The following is a 26,187-nucleotide window of genomic DNA, read 5'->3' as shown; positions in this document are numbered from 1 at the left end:
CCTTTCCTCCCTGCTCCTCCTCTACCCCTGCGCTTCAGCGCGCCCTTCGAGGCCAGGGGTCCGCAAGGGGACATCTGAGAAGAGGGTTGCCCTCGGCCCCCTGAGGGCTCTGCTGGCCTTTCTGGTCATCGGAGTCCCACCTGCTGCGTCCCGCAGGCTGGTTTGTCCCCACCCGGCCACGCGGCTGCCCTTCCTGCTGTCACCTCTCTTACACAGGGCTTTACTCTCAGGGCTCCGGGTTGGAGCTGTCACCTCTGCGTCTCTGCAGACAGCTACCTGATTTGCAGATCCCAAGTGCATTCCGTGGGTGGCAGTGCCTCCTGTGCAGCAGGGGCTAGAGTCTCTGCTACTTCTTCACTGCCACGGGGTCACACGGGCCACCACTCTCCCAATGGCAGCGGTGACTAGAGTGGTCTTCCTGACACCCAGGTCCAGTCATCAGACCCCTGCTGCACCCTTCTTGAGGTCCTTTGTGCTGTTGCTGTTTAGCGTGTCCCGTGAGGCTCTGCGTGGCTCTATTCCTGCTTCTGCTGCCCCACCCCATCCTGACTGCCATCCATACTGTCCACTAAACTGCTTTGTCCTCTAATTCAGCAATCGGCCAACTCCGGAAATGGCACAAATCCAACACATTTCCGTGTTGGTGAGTCTCGTTCCATCAGTGTAAGGTGGCACCCGTTCCTTGCTGTATGTCCTGTGGCTGCCCTCAGGTGATGACAGCAAGATGGAGCAGTTGCAGAGTCTGGACAGCCCTCAAGCCTAGAATCTTCCCTGTCCAGTCCCTTATAGAAATCCCGGGAGAGCCCACCTCCCCTGGGCCTGCTCCTTCATGCCTTCGCACATGTCCTTCCCTCCCTTTATCCCTGAGCTGCTGCCCTCCTTCCCGCCGCCCTTTGCTGCCTCAGCCAGTCAGTCTCCTGCTGCTGGTCACACTGGTTCTCCTTGCTGACACATGGACCTCCCTCCCGCAGCCACCCCGACGGAGCTCCCGCACCTGCAGGGCTGTCAGCAGAGGCTCACGGTAGAATCTGGGGCTCCCCACCTCCGTGCTGCATCCTGTGTCACCCTGCCCTCTGTCTATGCAAACCCACCACGGAGACTTGCCTTGGTCTTTGCAGATCTCCAACCTCTACCTGTACGACAGTGTTCTGATGCTGGCCAACGCCTTCCACAGGAAGCTGGAGGACCGGAAGTGGCACAGTATGGCGAGTCTTAACTGCATACGGAAGTCCACCAAGCCATGGAACGGAGGGAGGTCCATGCTGGACACGATCAAAAAGGTGTGTGTGTGTGTGTGTGTGTGTGTGTGTGTGTGTAAGAAACACACCCCCTGGGCGAATCACAGCTGCGCGCAGATTCTCCTAGTCCCTTGACTCTCCGCCCATTCATCCGCTGGCTTGAAGTGGGATCTTTGTAGGGGTATCCACTGTCCACTCTGTGCACTTTTCCCTGTCACTTCCTGTGCCTGCATTTGAAAGCTGGGGGAGCTGTGGTTCAAGGGCATGTCATTATCATGATCTCCACTTTAATATAAGGAGACCACACTTCAGAGAGTTTAAATATCTTGCCCAAGGTCACCAGCAAGCAAAATGTGGCGATAGCTGCCTACACTGTGTGCCAGATATCCCTCCGTGCAGGGAGATGGGTCTCCATGGGCACGGCTACATGCTGATTGGCTAGGACCTCTGCACATGTGTGTGCACACACTGTGTGTCCGAAGTGTGCCATGCTTAGGAGGCTGGATTGCGAGTAAAGTGTGTAATTCATGCAAGACATGTTAGAGTGAATAGGATTTTAGAGGCTTTAAAAGAGCGTTTAGGGAAATCTCCAGTGTCACAATAAACTGTGCCTGGTTTCAATAGCAGGGTGCCTGTTCTGATGTTGGATTAAATTGCTGCAGATCAGAGCAGAGTGGGGCCCCTGGTGGGCCAGCTTAGTCTCTGGGGCTCTCCCTGGGACCTATCATTGGGGGCCATCTTCACCCCAGGTTGGAAGAGAGCAGGGTGGCAGGGACTCACCACAGCCCCTTCGGCCCCTGCTTCCCGCTGCTCCATGGAACTCCCTGAATCCCTGGGGAGGGGTATCTGGCTGGCAGCTAATCATTCAGGTTACTCTGCCCTGTGTACCTGGCTCCTTTGATCCTGGGGCCCTGGGCTGTGGATCCGATTCCCTTTAGGTTGAAGCTGGGAGATCGGCACTAGTTTGCCTGTGGTGGCCAGCAGGGCTTATTATATCTGTCGCTCTGCAAGCTACAGCCGTGTGTTAGCCATGGCTCCTGAAGACTGGTGACCTCTGTCGTGGGTGGGCTTAGAGAAGCCCCTGGAGCAGGCTTTGAGGTGAGATGAGGTGTGCGGAGGGAGGGTCGGGCTGTCAGTCTTCAATCCCATCGTTCACATGGCGCCTGGCACAGAGCAGGGCCGTGACCACGCTGGCTGCGGGAGGTCAAGTGCATGTCTCGGGCTCCCCGCTCAGCTGGTGGCCTGGGGACACCTGATCTCACTCTGAGACCAGCTGCCAGCCACGGAGTCCTTGTTGCAGGCTATCCATGGCCTCCTCATGACCCACATTGCTCCCTTCTTGGTGACCTTTACCTTCTTGGTGACTGCGTCCCCTGCCGCAGCCACATTTCCCCCACCCTCCAAAACCTCTCCTCCTCTCCTGCAGGGCCATATCACCGGCCTCACGGGGGTGATGGAGTTTCGGGAGGACAGCTCGAATCCCTACGTCCAGTTCGAAATCCTCGGCACGACCTACAGCGAGACCTTTGGTAAAGACATGCGCAAGGTGAGTCTCAGAGGCCTCAGGGTGCTGCCTGGTGAGCGGTGCCGCTGCAGACAGCCCAGCTGCGGGACTCCGGGCTCCTAGTGAGGGTTTACCAGGGTAGACAGCCCATCTCCTGCACTCTCTCTCTCTCTGCTGCTGTCGCTGCTGCCCTTCAGGCTGGTGTTTAGGGGACATGCTGGACAAGGGGCACAGAGAGGTCTCCAGACAGGAAATGTGTGCCACTGGGTCCAGGAGAGGCCCTGGGAACCTTCTGGTGTGCAGAGCTCCTTGGACGGCTGGGGCACCACTCAGAGACCGGAAGGGGCGTGTGATTCCCAGAGAGGTGAAGTCAGCCCCTCTGTGGGGACAAGCGTGACCTGTAGCTGAGGCTGGGGGCAGAGCGTGTCCTCCAGATCCGGAAGTGAGACAAGGGCATGAAGAGAAAAATGAGCCACAAGGAGAGGGTGGGGGCGTGGCGAAGCCCAGCGGAGAGGGAAATGCGGGCAGATGAGCAGAGCGACCTGGGTAAGGCTTGGTTTGGCTCGGTCTTGGCGCACGTGGAACGTGGATGGGCTGGGGCATCTGTCCACTGACCTGTTGGCTCTTCTTCCCCCCTTAGCGGGGTGGAGGGTGGTTTCTCAGGGTGAAGGAGAGCAGGGAAGTCAAAGTACCATAAAACCACGTGTCAGCCATCTGGCCTTTTGTCCAGCATGGAGACCCCCGACGTTAAGTGGGGACCTCTGGGGTCAAGAGTCTGATAGGGTTTGGAATCAAGATGTCAATATGGCAAGGAACAGCTTGCAATAATTGTCCAAGCAGGAGACCTCAGCCATAGTCACTGAGCAATGCAGAGCCAATGATGGCCGTGCAGGTGATCCAGACACCTGGCCACCCCTGCTGGCTTGGCCGCATTCCCAGAGAGGGCTCAGGTGCTTGTCAGGCCAGAGAAGGGGATGTGTGTGGTGCGGCATGGCCACAGGGCTCCGGGCTTCTTGACGAAGAATACAAGCCTTGCCGATTGCATGTACTCGAGCACAGGCCTGTGCAGTAACGTGCATGCTCGGACACACACGTGTGCAGACACTCAAGAGGAGGATGTGTCCATTAGTGGGAGTGCTCCGGAGGTGAAGGGAAGTCCTCATAAAGGTTGGATAAAGATCCTTGTAGCCATGCTTGCAGTACTGGCCAGGGCAGCGGAGAATGGACGGTGGGTTTAGGGTTACTGTGAATCTGAGGGGTGGTAGGAGACTTTGTTGATTTTGTCGCTGGACAGCCAGAGTAGAACGGCACACGATTGTAGGAGCAGAGTGACGAGCAGAGAGAGATCCTGGATGACACGGGTAGGGAAGCAGGACTGGCACCCGCAAGAGGCTAGGATGGCCCGGGGTCCCCGGATGATGGGTTCGTAATGGAAGTTAAGAGTTGCAGATGGGTCACACAACTTCTAGAAGATCTGTCAGCTGTGATGCAGTGGCCCATCCCCAGGTCTCCTGACATCTTGGTTCCTTGAGGTTGACTTGTGGTGCCATCGAGGGGTTGTTGACTACCCTGGAACACCTTGGGGGGCCACAGTGTGACCCAAGGTATGGCTGTCAGGGATGCCTGACACGGGTCAGTGGCGGACTGGGTCATGACCACACGGAGAACGGGCCTGTGTGGGGACCCCCACCTGCTAAGGAGATGCATGCAGTCACTGTGGTGGGACGGAGCTGGCAGAGTGTGACACCAGCTGGAATGACCCTTCTTAGCAGCCACAGCACGGTGTCCCCGCCTTTGACCCTGAGGTTCCTCTGAGGCCCTGGCTGCCGCCACCTTTCGGTTCTGTTCTAACACGAGGGTCCCCACACTCAGCAGGATGTGGGCAGCGGGGGCCCTGATTCCCTTCAGCAGTGGACACTCCCACCCCAGGCCAGACGCCCTGCTGGCCACTCCAGGTGTCCCAGAGCAGGAGGGAGGCTCTGTGTCCTCTACTTGCGTTTCAGGTGCCTGGGTCTTCTGTGTTGCCAAGGCAACGCTCCTCAAAACCCCGAAGCCAATCTGGAATCAGTCTGAGGAGCTTCAGAGCAGGAGGCCAGAATGTAATTGAGTTGGAAGGGAAGCTGATTTTCAAGTGGGCTTTATTTTAAAATGTATCCTTTTGTCATTTTAAAATCGGCCCTTAATAACTGCATATCCCAGTTGTTATCTGTCTGCCTTGCAGCTTATCTCTGGTAGGGAGAAGTTATCTAGAAGGCAGGGAATGGGATTTACCCTGGCAAATGTTTGTTATCGGGGCCCAGTGTACTTTGGGGTGTGGGGGTGGTGGTTTGAGGATGAAGCAGAGGGCCAGGATTAGGCCCTCATCCCAGGCAAGGGCAGCTTCTGAAGGCAGGCCTGACCTGGGGCTGCCAGAGGAAGGTGCTGGGAAGGCACATGTTGAAATAAACGGAGGAAATGGGGGTTGGCAGCAGATTTGAGGGAAGGGCTGGGATCCTGACCACCCAGGAGGGGGGCAAGATAAGGTCTCCCCTCCGCCGCTCATGCCCCATACATACGGAGTTGCCAGGGACCAGCCGGAGAGATTACTGGATGTCCTTGTTTTGGACAGGGTCCAGGGGTCCCTGTAACATAAAACAACCACAGCAAACAAAACTGCATGCAAAGCCAGCCATTTGTGGAAGATTGAAACCCAGAGGCATCGTTTACATTAGAGCAAATGGAGATTTTTCTTAAACTAAGTACCCTGGGGAATGACACAGAGGGTGAGTCACCCAGATGCGTTTTCCATTAAGTGGCACCAAGGGACTGCGGATCACTCGGGCCTGCCTAGGAGGGCAGGAGGACGTGGACAGCACTAATGTCCACTCCGCTGCAGGGCACTGGACAGCACTAATGAAATGATCTCATCCAGGAGGTTCGTTCTGATTGAGGGAATGATGGGTGGTGAAATCAAAGGTCTGTGTCACCGGCTTGCTGTGTAACTCCGGGCTAAAGATGCGCCTCTCTGTGTTGGACTTGAGCTGCTGGTGCCTGCGTTTGCCACTTGGGGCGATGTTTTCTGGGAAGTCACTCCCCCACCCCCCAGGGGGGGCTGGCCCACGTCCCTTGGAAGGGCTCTGCACATCAGATGACCTTCAGTGGAGTCCTGTCTTTTCAGCTGCAGACCTTGGAAACAAATTCAGCTCCACAAATTTCTCCTTGGCTGTGTTCCTCTTTGCTCAGATAGGAATGGTCAGAGGAGGATCCCAGGATGTTGTCCATGCAAGTGCTCCTAACTGATGGCACGGACTGGGGCAGATCTGTTGGAAGTCACCTTTCCTGTGGGGAGGTATGTGGGAAGCTATTTGGAGTATGACAACAATAGCCCCAGTGGGCTCCCCGTTCTGCGGGTGTCGGCTCCTTGACTCTGGCCCTTCGTGCTGCTTCTTTTGGGGTTTCGCGGCCACCCTCTTTTCTGAACCTTGCAGTGCACCAGCCTGCATCCTCACCACCCCATGTGCCAAAGCACAGGTTGGACACAGGAGGGCCGCTTGGCAGCCTGAGCAGGTCAGCTGGGCTCACTGAGCCCCGTGAGCCTGCGGAGTGCCGGGCTCTTCCTGAGCACCTGGCAGCAGATGCCCGCTCCTCATAAAGACGCAGGGTGAGTGGGACATGGGAGCCCCATTTCAAGAGACATTTCATTGTGGGTGCTGTTTTGGTGTTGGAGTGACCCATGGGAGGAGGAAGGCATGGTTGCTCTGTCTGGGCCCCAGTTTTCCTCAGGACGCTTTCTCTGTGGCCTGATTGCTGAGCCACCCTTCTCTGTCACTGTAGCGCTGCTGTGGGGACTTGTTTCCTCCCGGGTGCAGTGAAACCCTGGGAAAGTCGCCAGCTGCTGTGAGCTCCTGGAACGCCATTTCCCAGCTGTGGTATCCACAGGCTCAGGGAAGGGCTGGGGAAAGGGCAGGCACGTGCAGCAGGCCCCTGGATGTGCCTCTGGGGTTCACGAGTCCCTGGGGGGGCAGAGGGCCCTTGGCTATTTTCTGCTCCTTTGTGCAGGGCGAACTGAATTAGGACCCCGATAGGATGGGGAAGTACTTGGTGGTATTGAAGCTTCTCTCCAGCCTGGGAGGTCCGGTGAAGCCCCGAGTGTGTTAAGAGGTTGTACGAGCTCACATATGTGGCTGTGGTCGCCCCGGGGACTTGGGTCGGGGAAACCCGAGCTCCCTTTGCATTAACTCTCGTCTGCAGCATATCTCAGTGGGTTTCTGGACAGTTTTATTTGGGAAACTGAGTCACGGAGACTGGAGAGACCTGATTATGGAGGGCCAGCAGCATGCGGCCTTGCTGGGGCTGGAAGGCAGGTGTGGGTGTATGCGTCTGTGTGCATGTGTGTGTGTGTGTATGTGTGCATGCGGGCGTGCACATGTGTGTGTGTGTGCATGGCACGACACCCTTCTGACCTGGAAGCCCTGAGTTTCTGCCAGGACCATCCTTCCCTCCGTGCCCCCCTCTCCCCAGAGCCAGCGTTAAGGCATCCACACCTTCTCCTGTGGCCGGAGCCTGCTACCTCCTGGGCCTTGCTGCAGTCTCCTCATCCCAGCAAACACGCCCAGGGGGTGGGAGAGCCTCCTTGTCCTTTTCTAGTTTAAGATACCTCGTTTTTGGTCTTTTCTGTCAGTTTGATTCTCCATGAAGCCAGCTTTCTTAGGAATCAAATGCCCCCTCCATGCGGGGCCGCAGGAGGTTCTCGGGCTCAGACTAGTAATTGCTCATCACACCGTGATCAGATCGCCATGCCCTTAGCCCCCATCCTCCCGGCTTGGGGGTACATGGGTGCACCCTTCACGTTCTCCTCTGTGTCTGCTGCCCATGCTGCAAACTCTCCCTCATTCTCGGGGTTCAGGAGGCACCTAGGAGACACAGCTCTGTGACACAGCCAAGTCCCTTGGTGCCAGGGGCTCCCACAGAGAGGAGGAGACTGCAGGCCAAGGTGGCCTGAGGACATCCAGCCAGACTCTGCTCGGTGGCTCCTGTAAGCGCCTGTCACAGAGGCTCCCGGCTGTGCACAGAGTCGCCCAAGAGAAATAAACTCCAGTCTCTTCGCGGATTAACATTCTTGCAGCATATTTCCTTGGTAAAATGTCAACTGCTCGGAACCCCTAGTGCAAAACTGCTTTTGACAGAGCTGAGACCCAAAACAAACACTGTCGTCTCATCTGAGGAAAGGCAGAGGAAAAGATGCTATTAGTATTTCATTTTAAGTAACATTTCATCAATACACGCTCATTTAGGGCGGAATGTTCAGGAAATACAGATAAATGAAATGAAGAAGACAAAAGCCAGCTATAATCTCTGAGCCAAGAAATAAATACTGTTTGCATTCCTGGTACATTTCTTTTAGCCCCCCTCCCCATACACATATAGAAATGGTGTGATGTGTATTTATCAAATTGCTATTTATTATACACACATTTTGTATCGTGGCTTTCCCACTTAACACATATTGGGAGTATGTTCTCATTTCTTTGACTATTCTTTACAACTATAATTTTTTAATGGATAAAGACATTACCACAGGGAGCTATCATTTATTTAATCGTCCTATACAGAGTATATTCATGATTTCCCCCCATTATTATAGAATGGTGCCATCATAAACATCCAAAAATACGCAACTTTAATTACATATATATATTTGTTTCTTTATGATATATTTTTAAAGAAGTAAATTTACTACACAATGATAGTAATTGTTATGATATATTTGGTACGTATTTTCAAATTGATTATAGAAAGACTTAATAATTTTTACATCTATGCATAATGTATGGAAGTCCGTGTGGCATCCTATAGTAAAATAATGGTTTATATATGTATATAAACATGTTTGCTTAACTTAGTAACAATATACAAAATAATGTTGATAAATTTGCATCTTAAAGGATTTTTCATTTAAAAATATAATCATCGATCATTTGCTTCTTGTATTTTATAAACCAGAACTCTTGTTCTCTGCACATTTGAACTGAGGGTAGAATTTTGCTTGTCGGCTCCTGAAACTCTTTCAGGGGAGAACTGATAGTTTCTTGTGTCAAATATTTTGTCTCAATAAATTGTTTGCTTCTGAAATGGAAGTCTTCACATTGACACATTTGAAATTGCATGTGGTTAAATACTTAGACTTTTTTTATTTGCAGAACTTTTTCATGTTTGTACTTTTCAGAAAGTCATATGCAGTTTGCAGAATAGATACTATCCTGTTTTTTTTTTTTTTTTTAGTAGATACTATTTACTCATGCTTTCTTCGAGTTACTTTTATGGTTTGATTTTCTTTCAGCAAAATCTGCCATCTGCCTGGGATGGGTTTTGGATGGATGGGTGCAATGGTCTGGCTTCTGCATTTTCACTAAACGGTTCCCACCACCACACATACAGTCAAACTTCCTTTACCATTGCCCTGAATCTCATGTCTTACTCTAAGCGACGTGAAAATTTGCACATCTCCTCACTGATTTTTTTAAAAAGAAAATCCTTAATCTTTTTATCTTCTTTTTTTCTCCCAGCATAACTTGACTTCACTTAGGACTCTCACTGCAATGCGCTGGTCTGCATGTGCCAGAATGCCCCTCCTGGACTAAATGATGGAAAGACATGTCTCACATTAAAGGGGGCCTGGAATGGAACCAGCGCAGGTTGGGCTTGGCCACTTCCAAAGCATAGCGCTGAGACCAAAGGCTCAGCGACAGCCTTAATCTTCCTGAGGGTTTTAGGGTGGTGGTGCCAGTTGTAATGGGCACACCCAGGAAGATCGCGGCTGGGGACCCAGTTGTGCTTTGCTGTTCATCTTCTTTTTGTGAGTAAGACATGCTTTCCAGGAGCTAGCGCTGGCCTCCATCCCGGTTCATAACCATTTTGCTTTCTCTGAGGTTGCAGTAGGGGTTCTGCACTGAGATGCGCAGGTCACAGGGGCATAGTTTGTGTCCTGGATTTCTCAGGATGTGTCCCCTTCGTGAGTGATCACACAAGAGGTCACTTATTGTTTTATACTTTGATGTTGTGGCTTGTATCTAGCTGTCCCCTCAAGCTTCATGCACTCATGGGAAGGACTTTTCACAGGTGGGAGGATGTAGGGTATGCGATGCTGGGATTAAGGAAGGGTGGCGATTAGACTGGGTTAGTGTACTTCTGGAGACGGATAATGGGAGGCCCCCTCCGAGCATGGGTGGCAACCAGCAGTAATCTCATAGCTGGCATGCAGTAAAAGGGAAAGGGAGCCTCGGTGCTGCTGCTGGCTGCCTCCGACCTGCCCTTCTGTGGACTGTCTCTCTTCTACTGTGCTGTCCTGCTTTGGTGCCCGCTGAGTATAGACTGCAGCCTCTACAAACTCTGAGCTAAGATAAACCTTTTAACTTTGGGTGTTGGGTATTTTGTCTAAGCAATCAGGAAAGTAACTAAGACATTCAGTGGGCAGAAATCTTCAGCGTTGGTAAGAATTTGACTCTGAACTACTCTGGTCTAGTTGCTAAATTTGGAGATGCTGCTTTGATGTCCTGGAAAAATTGGTTTCCTAGATTCTAACACTTCGTGCAGTGTTTTAGTGATCCTCTTCACTGAAAATCTTACCAAATCCATTACTTAAGACTTACAGCGTTTGCAAACAATTTTTAAAATATCTGTTGACGTATCTCCCTTTTCATTCTTCTTCTTATGTATTGGTGTTGTGTCACATTTTTTTTTGAGAAGAGCTGACAAAATTATTAATAGAAATTTTAAAAGATGTAGGCCTAATATTTTATGTCACTTTTGTTATTCTGATTAATTGATTTGTTTTCATGCTTACCTATTGCCTAGTAATTTTTATTACTCTTTCTTGATGTTCTTATATGAAGTGTTGGATAGTTTATTTGTATTCTCTCTGCCGTTAGGATGCTGTACATATTATACTAAATTGTGACTTAATGTGAGTGGGTTTTTTCCTGTAAGCTGAAAGGTAACACCACACAAAAATATACCAGAATCTTAGGCGGATCACAGTGAATTTTCAGACGTGAATCCCCGTCTTGCTGTGAGTGCTCACGCAGAAGTAGAACATTCCCAGCACCCCAGAGGCCTCACTAGTGTCCCCCTCTGGTCCCTACATCCACTGGTGGAACCATTTTTATCTACAAGGTTTCCTGTTCTTCACTTGATATCTACATCAGACACTCTTTTGTAACTCTTTGGTAAGGACTTCTTTTGCTCAGCAGTAGGTGAGATACATTATTACCCTCCTATGTAGTTTTAAATAATTTGTTCTTATTGTCTTTTAAAGTGAAGCTTTTGTTATTATTCTGATAGGCTGAGGCCAGCAAATCAGGAGACAGCTGCCATTGTAAAGATAGCTTGTTTCTGACAGTTGCCAGGGAAGAGGTAAAATCACATCAGAGACGTGCTGGGAAGTACTGGAGTCTATCAGAGAGCAGAGAGAAACATGGAAATTATTTGCACTTAGATTTCAAGACTGATGTGTCTGTTCTTGGCTCTTGGTATCTATACATTTTAAAGTTAGATTTTCATTTTCCAGTAATGTTGGGATTTTGACTGAGGTTGCGTTGACTGTAGATCAGTTTAGGAAGCATCAGCCTCTCACGCACTCAGCAATCTAATTTATGAGGCGCGATTGAAAAATTCAGTGAATGTCTGCACTTTAAAACAATTACACTAAAACCACACTTCCATAAATCCCCTCGGAATGCACCATTTTTTTTTTTTAATCGACTGCCTGCTTGCAAGGCAGGTGCTTATGCCACTGAGCTAAATCCCCAGCCCCTGGGATGCTCCATTTTTCTCCAAACACTTTTCTCCCATCATTCTCCCACTTTCTCAGGCTGTTCTTCAATGAGTGTCTTTAGTTACGCTCCTGCGGTTGCCTTGATGTCCTGAATTGATTCAAAATATTTAGGGAAAAGCTGAAAGTTGCCCAGTGCCAAATCCAGTGACTAATCCAGGTGGGGACACGTGTGACAATTGTGAGCTGCCCTTCCATTGGCTGGCATTTGGCAGCAGCATTCACAGTATTATTATTATTATTGGTACTGGAGCTTGAACTCTGGACCTTGCATTTGCTGGACAGGTGCTTATGCCACTGAACTAAATCCCTGGCCCTTCTCTGGATTTTTTTGTCATACTTTTCAAAGAGGACCTTCAGAACTGCTTCAGAAAGTGGCAAGTGTGATGACATGAGGGTGTTTGAAGTGAGTCTTTTGAGGGAGATTAAAAGCAATGTGCCTTCTACCGTGATAACGTTTGAAAATTTGAAGCACGCTGTATTTTTAATCAACCCTTGTCTGCACATCTTCTAAAATTGTACCTTTTCATTGTAGAGATTTTAATAACCCTGACTTATTCCTAGGTATTGCTCGTTGTCAGTATATTATATGGTATGTGTTCAAACTGATCTTTACTTGCTTATTGTATGCACACAGAAATTGAAATGATTTTGTATACTTAACTTGTTTCTAGTATACTAACCGAATTTGTCAATGAATTCTAATCATTGTAGATTCTTTTATACTGTGTTAATTACATACTCATGTGATAGATCAATGATCAGATTTTAATTTTTTCTTACAACTTTTATTCTTTTAACCTTGATAGAGTTATTGAATCATGTTGAATAGATGTGATAATAGTGGACGTCCTGTTCTTGCTCTTAATTTCAAAGAATAACTTTCAATAATTCACCTTTTATTATGTTTATTACATAGTTTTGGTTATTAATTTTTTATAAGCAAATTTCCTCAAATTCCCAGTTTGCTGGTAGTTTATTAACTATGGGTATTACATTTATTCAGAGACTACGTTTGTGCCCATTAAAATTACGATGTAATTTTTATGCTTATTTTTTCCTGATAATGTGATATGTTTACTGTTTTGTTTTTCTTTTTTTGGTACTGCTCATTTCTCTTTTTATTACCACATTATTTTGTTTTATAATATATGCTAATATTTTCTAAGGTTAATATCCTCTACTTCCTTTGCTTTGGGGGGATATTACTTTTAAATTAAACTTTATTTTGAGATTAACATAAATTCACATTCTCGTTTCTCAGTTCCCTCCAGGGGCAGAATCTTATGATACTGTTATGCAGTAACACAGCAAGGATGTTATTTCTAGTATACCCCCTGGGCCTGACTCAGACCCACGTTTCCCCAGGTTCATTTGCACCTCTGTGTGCATGTGTGCATTTGTTTCCTTCAGTTTTATTGTGTGTTTGATGCTGTACCCACCGCCACAGTCAGGACCCAAGAGTTCTGTTACGAAGACATCTCTCACGTTGCTCTTTTTTAACTGTATTTTCTTTCTCTTTGTTCCCTTGCCCTCTGCATCCCTAATCACTGGCTGCCATTTATCTTCTATTTCCAGAATTTCTAAAATCTTGTCATTTTCAAAATGTCACACAAATTGACTCACACAAGGTCATAACTTCGGGATTGGTTTATTTTTACTTAATATAATCTCGTAGAGACTCATCCAAGCTGTTGCACGAATGCAACAGTAGTCTCTTTTATTGCTGAGTGTATTTCAGAGAAAAGGTGTACCACTGTTCAGCTCTTCACACCTGGAACCTTTAAAGGGTGTCTGCATTCTGTGCAGCTGTGGGTGACTGTGTTTACATTTGCTAGTGTGCTGGTTTTTTGGTATAAACAGTCAAACGTGCTGTCGCTGGGTCCTGTGGAAATTTCTGTAGAGTGATACAAAGAAGCCACTGCCCAATCATTTTCTTGAAGAGTTGCCCCACTTACACTCCAGTGATACAATGCATAACAGTACTTTTTTCACATGCTGAGCGGCTTTGGTGTGAGCAGTATTTTTCCGATAGTTGTGCAGAGAGAAACATCTTACTGTGATTTTAATTTTCACTTGCCTACCGGCCGCTGATACTGAACACTTTCATGTGCTTATCTGTCAACTGGAAAGCCTGTCCAGGTCAATGTGCAGGTCTTTGCCTATTTTTCCAATTGGATTGCTTGTTTTGCACTTCTGGGCTTTGAGGACTTTCTGTATATTCTAGATGCTACTCTGTGGGCGTGCATTTTGCAAAATTTTATTGTGCTTTACGGTTATTTTTCATTCTTTGTTAAGGATGTTTTGCAAAGTTAAAATTTGCAGTTTTATGGCTCATGATTTTGTGGCTTTAAGTCTTAAGAATTCTTTGACCGTCCTTACCTTCCAAAGGGCTTTTTGCTATTTTTTCTGCAAAATTTTAACTCCTAAATCCACTTCAGATTATTTTTTGAATCATGAAGTTGAGGTTGGGGTTTTCGTGTTGTTTTGCTTTTGCCTGTGGATGTCCTCTTATTTCATCACGTTTTGTTTGAGGCCTCAACACCTGGGCACATTCGCATGGTTTATTTCTGGGTTCTGTCTTCTGTCGAGCTGACCGTGCTGCCAGCTGTTAATTCACTGTGGATAGTACTTGCCAGTGCCTGATTGAGGACTTTCCCAATCTAAGTTCATAAACTGTCAGGCCGTAGTCTTTTTTTTTTTGGTCTTTTTCCTTTTTATCGGTACCGGGGATCGAACTCACGGCTGCCTGCTTGCAGGGCAGGCGCTTATGCCGCTGAGCTAAATCCCCAGCCCCACAGGCTGTAGTCTTCCTTTCCGTGCTGTTTTATCTTATTTTGCCTTCAGGGTAGGAAGAACGTTGTAAAATGCGCTGGAAAAAATTCCTTTGTCCCCGTCTTGTGGCAGCTACTGTGTATGATGAAATTCTCCAGTGAAACAGTAAAGGCCCAGGGTTTTCTGCCTTCAGGAGGTTGTCTGATAGAATCCAACTCCTTTCATGGTTATTGAATTATTCAGAGTATCACTTGCATCACTGGTGAATTTCAGTGTTTGTGGGTTTCCAGGAACTGAACAAATGATTTGTGCCTTTAAGAAACTTACCCATTTTCTTCTAACTTGTCACACTGATCAACATAAAGTTCATAAAGCTGTTTGTATTTTTCATATCTTTGAAGTAGCTCCAGTGTCTGTAATAATAAATTCCATGTCTTTCTGACAATTGCTGATATATCTCATTATTATTTGTGTTAGTTTATCATTTTTAATATTTTTGAAAAATTAGCTTTTGTTTTGTTCATTTTCTCTATTGCTTCCTTATTTTCAATTTTAATAACTTGTTACTGTTTTATTAATTTTAAATTTGTATTGGCTTTGGGTTTATTTGTGCTTTCTTTCTCTGATTTCTTGAAGTAGAATCTTAGACTATTTGAGACATTTACTCTTTTCTAATGTCACCTGTTAGTGCTATACACTTTCCTTCATTAGACCCCTGTTTTAATTTACTCTACACATTTAATATGTTTTGTTTCATTTTATTCATTTCTATGTGTGTTCCAAAATTTTCCTTTGAGAGTTGCGGTTTGACTCAGGGATTATACAAGTGTTTTAATTTCCACATTTAGAGGTTTTTCTTTTGTTTCTGTACTATTGAATTCTAGTCTGATTCTTTTATGATAAGAGAAAATATTCTGTAAAAATTATTTTAAATTCACTGAGGTTTTCTTATGGCCCAGAATACAATCTGTCTGAACAATATTCAAAGATCACTTGAAAAAGATTGTATTCTGCTGGTGTCAGGTGGGGTTGTACATCCGTTTGACATTACTATTGATTGTGGTGCTCAGGTCAAATATCCTTATTGATCTTCTATTAATTCTAGCAGATGTCAGGATGCTAGATATTCCAGCAGGAGTGTAGTTGAAACTTCCAACTCCATTTATTTATGAATTCATCTTTTTCTTACCAGCTCTGTTTTGGCCTCATGCATTTTGAGGCTCTCTAACTTGGTGCGTGGAGGTGTGAGGTCATTATGTCTTCCTGGCAGGTTGTTCCTGCTGACACCCTCTCTGCTGATTTCATATATGATGTTACAGTAGCCCGTCATGCTCTTTAAAATTAATGTTTGCATGTGTTTCTATTTTTTGACTTTGGGACACCTGTGGCATTGCTTTTCAAGTGAGTTTCTTGCAAGCAGCATAGAGTTGAGCAATTTTTAATATACCCTGCCAGTTTCTGCATTTTTAATTGTATTTACATCATTAAAATTTAAGGTCATTATTGTTCTAACACTTAAGAGCTAAGTCATAATGATATGTGTGTCCATTCAGTTCGCAGCTTGCTTTCGGTTACTCACATATTTTGAGGGTGCAATCTCGACTGACCTGCGTGTTAAGAATGTTTAAGTTGATTTGCTTGGATTGTCTGCTCTTTGCATTCCTGAGCATGAGTGATTCATCACGGGGTACTAGAACGCTGCCTTCTGTTTGGTCATCTTTGCATTCACTGCTTTTAGATGTTATTGTCTTGAGTATTAGTATTAATTTTTATGATTCATCAAGTATTATTTATAAAACTCATGAACAGAAGAGTGAGTTATATTCGTTATTCTGTGCTTTCTGGCGTTCTTTCTTCCCGATGCTGGGAGAATCCTTCTTGCTATCTTTGGCTCTTTGTTTAGTAAACTCCCATTGTCTGACCCTGAAGGGTGAGTCTACTGGTCACAGATTATTTCAGTTTTCCCTCATCTAACTTTATTTTCCCTTTATTCTAAAAGGAAGCTTTGTCCAGACATAGAATCTGTGACTGTCTTTTCTTTCAGCTGTTCCAAAGAACTGTGTCACGAAGCCACTGTTATTTAAATTTGTGTTCCTCTGGGTAGTTTCTCTCTTGGGTGCCTCTGAGATAAACTCCAGCCCTCTGAATCAGTGGATTCCGTATCTGTGGATTTAATCAACTGCAGATCAAAAACATTTAGCAGTACAATGCAATAACTATTTTCATTACATTTCCATCACATTAGGCTTCATAAGTAATCTAGCAGTAATTTAAGGTACAAAGAAGGCTGTGCGTAGGTTTTATGCAAATACTAAAGGACTTATGTATCTATGCATTTTTTTTTTAATTTTTCAGAGTTCCTGGAACCAATCCTGAGGTACCACAGAATTAAATTTTGCTTATGTATTTATATTCATATCTTGTGGGATCTGTACATTTTACATCTTTTGTGTGTTTGATAAATTTTGCACTGTTATTTATTTGGATAGTATTTTGTCTCTTTTTCTTCTCTTGCTGGTGTTCCAGTGAAATGATCATTAGATCCTGGATCTTCTGTTATTGTCCTGCAGGTCCCCGAGGCTCTGTTCAGTTCCTTTCTAGTTTATTTTCTCTGTATTACTCACGCGGGGTAAACTTTATTGATCTGTTCTCCATCTTATGAATTCTATCCTCCATCATATGAACTCTGTGATTGATTTTGTCTGGGGATTTACACTTTTTCTGTAACCGCATGTTACTTTATCTGTTCAGTTGCCGGGAAGGCAGCGTGGACCCCCGGTGAAAAGAGGGCTCCTGGGCAGTGTGGCTCTGAGGGTCAGTTTCCCTCGGTCAGTGCCGCTCTGTCCTGTGTCATACCTTGCTCTGTGCTGAAGCTTTCTACATCTTTCACTTATTTCAAGAAGATTTTTTGCTGAAGCACTTTTGTGATGACTTATTTAAAATTCTTGTTCGATGATAAAACATCGGATTCGTCTTGGGCTTGGCCTCAGTTGATTATCTTTCCCATCTCACGGTGAGGTCTTGGTTCTTGGTATATGGGTCATTTTCACGTACATCCTGAACATGGTGGGAATTGTCTTAGGAGAGTGTTCTTCAATTCTTTATTTTAGTAGGAAGGTATCGTACTAAAATACACACACTTTGGCTTTAATACACAGATCTGGCCTACTTTTGTCTGTGAATTTGCGGTGACTCCTGGATTTTAGGAGCGAGTGCTGTTTGGTGGTGCTGTTTTGGTCTGCCTGGTGCTGGTACTGCTCTGCTTTGTGTTCCCTGAGATGGGTGGGGGAGTCCCCTGGCTGGGACCTGGGACTCCAGCTGCAGAAAGGGAGTCTCAGGCCAGTGCTGATAAAGAGAGCTTCCCAGGTTGTTGTGGCCACGCACCATGCCTGCAGGGAAGGAGAATCACTTCCCTGCTTGGTGCTGATGGTGGCAGGACCCTCCTTGTCATTAGAGCTGATGATTCTCAGTGGCAGAGCAGAGACCCAGTCATCGGGGCTGGGAGGTTTCCTGGGTCGGCACTTGCTATGGAATCTCCGCGGATCTGTCCAGTTATGCCAGGGCCTCTCAGTGGATTGGGGAGTTTTGGACACACAGGGATGAGAGGTCTCCTGGGCTGTGCACTGTGCTGGGGAGATCACTCAGTGCAGCTCAGAGGCCTGGTAGGGCCAGGAGGTCCAGGCTGGTGCGGAAGGAGAGAGGCCCAGGACAGGGCATCTGGCCCTAGGATAGAGGGAGGTTCCGATGGACAGTCCTTGTCGGGGTGCTGGGCTCAGCTCATGGGGAGAGTGAGCCTCCCTGGGCCAGCTTAGGTTCAGACAGTTGTAGGCCTGAGCTGCTTCCTTTCTGTCCACTGGGCCCGTGTGGTTCCCGCCATCACGTTTGCTGGCTCACAGCTGCTTCCTCTGTGTGTCCTTCAGGTTCTCCTTTGGTGGACCTGCACTATTTCTAGGGTTTTTGGTCCTACCTAGTGGAAGGAGCAGGAGAAAAGGGGCTTAAACGTTCACAGCATTTTTGGGATAGATTTTTGGAAGTTGTTTTTCATTTTTGAAATTATGCTTGCTCATAATTTCTTTCTTTTTTTTTTTTTTTGTCTTTTTCCTTTTTATCGGTACCAGGGATTGAACTCATGACTGCCTGCTTGCAAGGCAGGCACTTATGCTGCTGAGCTAAATCCCCAGCCCCATAATTTCTTTTTTCAAATTATAATTTTTTTAGCCCTGTTGTAGATTGCCACTTTTGACTTGCTAATACTTTTCACTTGCACATAATTTATGTTCCTGGAGAGCTGCTTGGTTTCCTGCTTGACAAAGTGCTTGGCAGGTTTCAGTATTAAGGCTGTGGTGGGCTGGAGTTCTCAAAAGGAGAAGGCTTCTGTTTTTAATTTTCTCCTTAAGTCTGTGAGAAGTGGGCACATCTTCCTAGATGTCTGGATGAATTCACCAGTGAAGCAAAATCATATTTAAGGTATGTATTTATACACACAGACCTGAGTTTGCTTTACTTGTGACATACCCACACAGTTTAGTATGCATATTTAAATTTTGTAGAATCTAAGTTAGTTTCATTTCCTTGTCACTTTTAAAGGAATCTATTCACTTTATGTAAACTGTCAAATATGGCTCCAAACATGCTGTTCTTTAGTTGTTGACTTCTGTAATTTGTATTTTGCTCCTTTATTTTTTTCAAAACCAAATTTTGGCTTTATTATTTTGTCCTTTAAAACGTTTTAAAAATTGATTTTGTATTTTTCTGGCTTCTTGATAATGTAGTTATTTATATTTTGTGGTGGATTATATTTTGTTTTTCATTTCATTTATAAATGAAAACTATGCATTTCAGTCTCAGGACCAGTTTTGAGATGCTTCTCACATATTTTGACATTTTACTTTTAGTGCTAGCCAACGCAAACTTCATTATTATTATTATTATTATTATTATTATTATTATTATTGACTTAGGGCATATTAAGAAGCACGCTGCTTATTTTCTAAGCAAAGACTTTCTAGTCTCTTTGTGTTAATGGTTTTTAACCTGGTTCCACCATAATGAGAGACCTTATGAGTGATTTTGACTTTTTGAACACTGTTAGAACTTCATGATTACTGTGTAGTCATTTGGGGTAAATTCCATGTGTCCTTGAAAACATTGTATATTTTGTCTTTAATTAAAAAATTATTATTTTAAATTGTGTCTTTTGGGGTCCTTTTGTGAATATGAATTTGTTTCTCTTTTTACTGTACCTCAATTTTCAAGAAGTTTTGAAGGCTTGTTGTTCGAGACATAAAATAGTAGAATTTTGATACTGTGGTGATGTACTTCTGTCTAGTAATGCTTGCCTGAAATATGTTTCATTAACAGTTGAGCTGGCAGGGGCTGGGGTTTTAGCTCAGTGGCATAAGCACCTGCCTTGCAAGCAGGCAGTCGTGAGTTTGATCCCTGGTACCGATAAAAACGAAAAAGACAAAAAAAAAAAAAAATTGAGCTGGCATGTTTGAGTTACCAAGGGTAATATTTGCACGGTCTATCAGTTTCCATTAGTTTAAGAATTTTTCCCAAATGTGATCTGTTGTTCCCGGTTAGATTAGGTTTCTCAAAGGAAGAACTCTGGCCTCTGAACAAACCATAAATAACTCAGAAGAGTCTCGAACCCTGGCCAGAATCCATCAAAGCAAACTGTGAGGTACATTAAGCTCGCCTTTAACTCACCCTCCGTCGCATTTCCCTGAAAAGACAACTCGTGGCACCTTACTGTCAAGGTTACACTTAGATTAGAGAATGCCGGGTCTCAGGTTCCCTCCTACATTGCAGTGTGAACCGGGAGAATCTACTTAAAGCATCTAAAACTGAGTTTCATTGTGAGCAAACTAGGAATATTATAAAACCAGCTCTCTTCCTGTTGCAATACACATGGAGCTCAGGGCTGGATTCACCCACCGTGAGCTCCCCGGCCACAGAGAGGATCCTTCCTGAAAAGGGGCAAAACCGAGCTTATGCCAGGGGAGGAAGTTACTCAGAAGAAAAAGCTACCCCAGAAGAGATCCAAGATACAACAACTTGTGCTGCAGGAATAAATTAAGCATGAAATAAATGCAAGTAAAAGTGAAAAAAAAAAACCCTGACTTTCACAGTGCTGTTAGAAGAAAAAAATGACAGTGTTTGCAAACAAATTTTAATAATAAATGTTGTGATTGTAATTGAAATAAACAAAAGAAAGTACCTACCATTTAAGCAACATTGTTAACTTTTAAAAACCACTGACAATTTGAGACTTGCTTTGGAGTGTTTTTGACTTGCTTGTAGTAAAGCAGTGAAAGATCTATTTGGGTTCATAATTATCATTTTTCCTATATGTCTTCTATTCGCTTTCTATTGTCTTTTCTTGCCCTGTTTTAAAAATCATTTATCTTTTTCCCTTGAAACAGCTCCATGTATGTATATTTAAATTAAACAGCTCATCAGTACAGTCGGCCACACTTATCTGTGGTTTCTTTTCCCAGCATTTCAGTGTTGGTGGTCAGCCACACCCCAAATCTGAAGATAGTGAATGAACAGTTCTGGAAACTAACACCTTGTGTTTTTAATCCTTTGTTACTCGGTGCAGCAGAACGAAGCCTCGTCCCTCGCTGGCCCCCTCCCTCGGCTGTGGATCACCCCCCTGTCCAAGCCGAGCATTCAGTGTCACTGTCTGGTTACCACTCTCATATTACAGTGCTTGTACTCAGATTAATTCTGATTTTACACTCTGAGGGACCTAGAGTGCAGGGACAGAGGTGCTGGGTGTTTGGACACCAAATTGAAGTCATAAAGGGCTTCTTGAAGTACAAGTGGGAAAGTTTATTATAGTGTGTATGGATAGGGAGAACTAGGATGTATTTAGAGGTTGGTAGTATTTGTGATTTCAGAGATCCACTGGGGTCATGGGACATAGTGCCCCTGGATGGGAGGGGACTTCTGTGTTTGATGTGTACAAGTAACATTCAGTCACTGTGCTCTGGGTGATACACGTAGTTTTCTGTCTAGATATTTTCCTCTTCTTGCAAGTCTGTTTCCTTTCCAGGTTGCGTTTTGTGTTCATCAGCTTTCCATTGCTGTGACAAAATACCTGACCTACACGGCTTAGAAGAAGGAAGGTTTGCTTTGGTTCAAAGTCAGGCCACGCATGGTTGGTTGCCTCTTGCTTTGGTCGTGAAGCAAAGCAGAATGCCACGGCAGCGAGAGGCACAGAATCAGAGAAAGTCAGCAAGGAAAGGACCAGGGACAAAATGCACACTTCGCAGTCACAGCTGTGGCTGTCGTCTGCTTCATTCAGTCCGGGGCCACCTCCTACTCAGCCCACGAGCTGCATCCACTGCCAGCCAAGACCAGAATCCTGGGAGCCTTGTGGGGCCATGTGGGATCCCAGCCATGACAGTTCTGTGTCCTATTTCTCTCTGCATCTTTTGGATTAATCGTTCTGTTTAAATTAGCTCTTTCCCTCCCTCTCAGTGCCTTGTCTACCTAGACTTGGATGGACTTTTCTCTTAGTGAGTTACTTGAACGAAAACATGCGTTCATTACAGCCCGGGGTAGTTTCTTTTGTTCCTTCTGACCTGTGCTAGAACCCTGCCACGTTAACTTCTTCTACACTTACCTCTTTATAAACTTGCTGCTATCACGCAGGTGGTTATGCAGATGCCGTAAGCTCGGTTCTCTTAGCTCTTGAACATCATCCCGTTACTAGTTCAGCATGTCCAATCGATCCACCTTGGAAGTGGCTCTCACCGGTCCTCTCCCTGGTCCTGCAGGCTCCTGATCTGCCTGCAGTTTGGCGCCGTGTGAGTGGGCTGGTGACCAGGAAGTTCTTTGACTTCATTCTTGTGAAAATATTGTCAGTTCGTGCTCGTCTGCGAAGGTGGTTTGCGCTTTGTATGGCATTCTAAGCTGGTAGTAATTTTTCTTTCGTTTCTTTCGATAAAGGTATCGTTTCATTGTCTTCCTGATTCCAATATTTCTGTACTGTCAATCTTATTATTTCTCATTTGAAGGTAAAGTGACCTGTTTTCCCCCTCTGGCTGTTCTGTAAGTTTGGAAGTAGTCTTACTGTACCAAGCTTTAATTTTCATTTCTCCAGTTGGAAATTCACAAAATGACTCACGAAATTACTTCTTTGGATTCAAGGATATTAGCAGTTTGGGAAGTTGGCTGCTCTGTCTGCTCTGATATTACCTTTGTTCCATTCTCTCTCCTCCCACTGCAACTACAGCTACACATAAAAGAGTTTGGTCATGAGCTGCATTTAATAGCTTTTTCTCCTTTCCTTGTGGTTTGAGGAATTGTATATTATTTATTTTCTACCCATTTTAAGTTTGTTTAAATATATTTAATTAGCTTTTCATTATATCTGAAATTATTCATATTTTCATGTTTGCTATTCCAATATATTGACATCTTTTCATGACATTATGTAATGTACTTACTTCAAGTGCATCCTTTAATAAATTTTAGCAACTCTGTTGAGACATAATTGAAGTACAATAAATTGGAAATATGTAAAACATAGTTTCAGTCAGTTTTACATAAGCACATAGACAAAAACACATACACATGAATGTGAGAAAATTTCAGTACGTGCAAGATTATGCCTATTTGAATCACCCTAAAATTGCTTATCATCTTTGGAAGTCACACTTCCTTCTAACGTGGTCGCTGTCAACCACTGATCTGCTTCCTGGTTTGAATTTATTTGGTGTTTTCCAGAATTTTATGTACAAGTGAATAAAATCCTATACTATGTACTCCTTTTTTTTTTTTTTATCTTTCTCCTATGATAAGATTTTGGGGCTCCTCTGTACTGCTTGTTTATGAGGTCTTTTTATTATTGAATAATTTCATTATATGGAAAAGGCACAATTTATTTATGAACTCATCTGTTGATAGACATTTCAGTTGTTTCTAGATTTTGACTATTTTCAATAAAGCTGGCAAAGATTTTTTTATAAGTCTTTATGCAGACATATATTTTTATTTCTTTTGCATAAATATCAAAGAGAGAGAATGGCGGAATCATATGACAGTTTGACATTTAATTTTTAAAGAAACTTCTAACTTGCTTTCCAAACTGGTTAGTTCAATTTTAATTTCCCGCAGCAGTGTATTAGAATTCCAGATTTCCCACATCTTGCCTACACCTTGTAGAGACAGATTTTAAAAGTTTTAGCCATTTTAATTGATGTCTGGGGTATCTCACAGTGGTTTAATTTCAGATTTTCCGAAGTTATAAAAATAGTAAAATTGTAAAAATTCTTACATTTCCTCATGTTAACATTTTATGTAGCAATAAGATCTGTATCAGAACTAAGAAATTAACCTTGGAAAAGTACTGTGAACAGATCTCTGGACTGTGTTTCGCATTAATGTGCATTTCCATGTCCAAAAAGCCTTATCTAGAAAGTCTTGTGGCATTTGCTTATTGTGTTTTTTTCCTTATCTTCTGCCAGTCTGTCACAGATTCTCAGCTTTCCCTCCTCTTCCTAGACCGCGACACCTTTGAAGGATAGCAATCAGGTGTTTTGTGAAAGTGCCTCAGGTTGAGTTGATCAGAGGTGTCCCGGGATTAGATGGTGTGTTCCTCAGTGTTTACTGGAGAAGCAGCTGTAACACAAGATACACAAACACTGAGAGCTCCCAGGATTGGCTCGCAGTGGCCGCCCGTAGCGTCGGATGTGGACCTGCACTGAGGACATTTGCACATAGGAGACCTGGGGATGCAGCAGAAGGTCCGGAGCTCCTGCAGCATCCAGGGGACTGAGCCTCAGGAGGCCGCCTGTGACCCAAGGCAGAGAGGTCCAAGCCACTGAGCTGCAGGGTCTGCGCTGGAAGCCAGGAGACGATGTCCAAGGCGAAGGCAGACTGGAGCGCCTCCTCCAAAGTAAAGGAGGCAGATCCGTCCCTCCTCATCCTCCCTGATACCATCCAGGTGACAGGCCACCCGGAGTGGTCTTCCACCCCCAGGGTATAGAATTGCTGAGCCGGTGCAGTTAGGCTTCTCTGAACTCGCATTGACACAGTCCATCAACCATCACGTGGTGCTGGGCCTGGGGGAAGATCTCCGCCAGGCAGAGCTCCCTTCCCATGGAGGCCTTGCCCCAGGGGCTGGGGCCCAGGGACCCCGTGTTACTGGGATGTTGGCCTGGATCCCTAATTTAAAGCTGTGTCTGTGCTAGTTCTCCAATGCAAAATGGAGCAAGGTTTTTCCCATTCATTAGGCCCAAGTCACTGAATCCAGACTGTACTTGAGGGGACAGGATTTAAGATCCCTCAGTCTGGCATGAAAAGTGCTAATCACGTAGAGAGACACAAGCTAAAGTCATCCCGATAATAAACACCTGTGGGATGCCACACTGAAACCACGCAAGCGCCCCAGGTCTCCAGGTTTTCTCACTAATTGTGTCACCTATCAGCTGACCCTGCCTGCAGCAGTTATTATTGGTGTTTGCGGGGTGAGTTTTTAATTTCCCCTATTCCTCCTGTATGAGTTTGAATTCTTTTGTAAGAGTATTTATCCCTTCTCTCCTCCTCCCCACCATCTAATCTGTATCTGTATATATGTCTATGTCTGTATCTCTACCTGTATCTCCATCTATCTGTTTGTTGGAATACGGTTATATTAGTATGGACTCTTGGCTATCGATGTTATTTTGTTATAATGTTTGATGTTATAATCAAACACTGTCACAGTGCTGCTTCAGCTTGGGTTCCTGGGAGCAGTTTAAAATTGCCTCTGTTCCCTTTGGACACGTTCCCCCTCCCCTTTTTCATAAATTTATTTTCCGACGTGTAGGGTGCTCTGGGCGTATCTTCTATGTTCTCTGTCTCGGACCTAGAATTAGCCCTTGCTCCGAGGGTCTCAGGTGTATCTTATTTGGGAATGGTATTTAGAAACTAAAACCTGGTGGTGGGTGTGTCTGTTGTTGCAGGGATATCAACACTTCTAAGACCTCTTGGAGCACAGGGAGAGGACTGGATGCCTGTGCACTAGCCCATGTGATCGTGGGTGTGTGCGGTGTTAACTGCAGTTCTTTTGATATTTAGCTTCACAGCATCCAAGCCAAACACCGTTTCCCAGAGCTGCTTAGGTCAATTCCCTTCCCTCACCATCTTCCGCGAGGCTGTGTCTTACATCTGTAATACGGCTAGACTCATGTTTTACCGCTCTGAGTTCCGTCTGGGGACCTGCTGACATTCTGGCTTCACAGGTTTTGAAAAGTGTCTACAGTAGAGTTTACTTTTTGTGGTCTTGACAAATGCTTAGCATGAGGTGTCTGCCAACACGATCACCCACAGAACAGTTCTGTCACCCTAAAATTATCCTGTACAGACCTTTGCTATTTGACTTCTCTCCTTGCAAATTCCTAATCAATTATTTTTGTCCTTCTGGTTTGGGCTTTTCCAGAATTTTATCGAAATGGGGCAGATGATATGTACCCTTCGAAGTTTGTCTCTTCATTTAGCAAAATCCACTTAAAATTCACGCATGCGGTTCTGCAATGTAATGCTTATTCCTTTGTTTGCTTAATAGTTCTACAGGAGGATATTTTGGATATTTCAAGTTTTTGCAATTCTAATTAAATGTACTGTCAACATCTATGTAAATTTTTTTGTGAAAATTGTTTCAGTTCATTTGGGTAAATACCTTGAAGTTGGCTTCATGGGCCACATGGTAAGCGTGTATTCATTTTCATAAAAACTGCCAAACTCGCTGTCTAAGAAGCTGCACAATTTTGCATTTCTACCAGCAAGCAATTGATGTTCATGTAGACACACATCTTTCCAGCATTTGCTACTTTCAATTTGTTATTATTAAATTGAGTCTTTCTAAA

At 45.0% G+C, this 26,187-nt stretch overlaps 1 protein-coding gene across 5 annotated transcripts in view; it reads left to right on the top strand.

The window, feature by feature from the left end:
- LOC100724914 (glutamate receptor ionotropic, delta-1) overlaps positions 1 to 26,187 on the top strand; it is a 580,436-nt gene that overhangs the window by 376,869 nt on the left and 177,380 nt on the right. For 3 of the 5 annotated variants that reach the window (XM_063233729.1, XM_063233727.1, XM_063233726.1), the window contains 2 exons: positions 1,119 to 1,280; positions 2,665 to 2,784. In XM_063233729.1, the coding sequence (XP_063089799.1) occupies positions 1,119 to 1,280; positions 2,665 to 2,784 (282 nt within the window). Of the gene's footprint in view, positions 1 to 1,118; positions 1,281 to 2,664; positions 2,785 to 4,745; positions 4,842 to 26,187 lie in introns of all 5 variants that reach the window. The other 2 variants (XM_063233725.1, XM_063233728.1) reach the window with 1 other exon arrangement.

This window comes from Cavia porcellus, unplaced genomic scaffold, assembly GCF_034190915.1.
Source record: "Cavia porcellus strain 051 isolate PalLab524CR breed Dunkin Hartley unplaced genomic scaffold, mCavPor4.1 scaffold_23, whole genome shotgun sequence".
Classification (NCBI taxonomy): Eukaryota; Metazoa; Chordata; class Mammalia; order Rodentia; family Caviidae; genus Cavia; species Cavia porcellus.
Note: the sequence above shows the minus strand (reverse complement) of the source record. Positions and strands in the feature narration are given on the sequence as shown.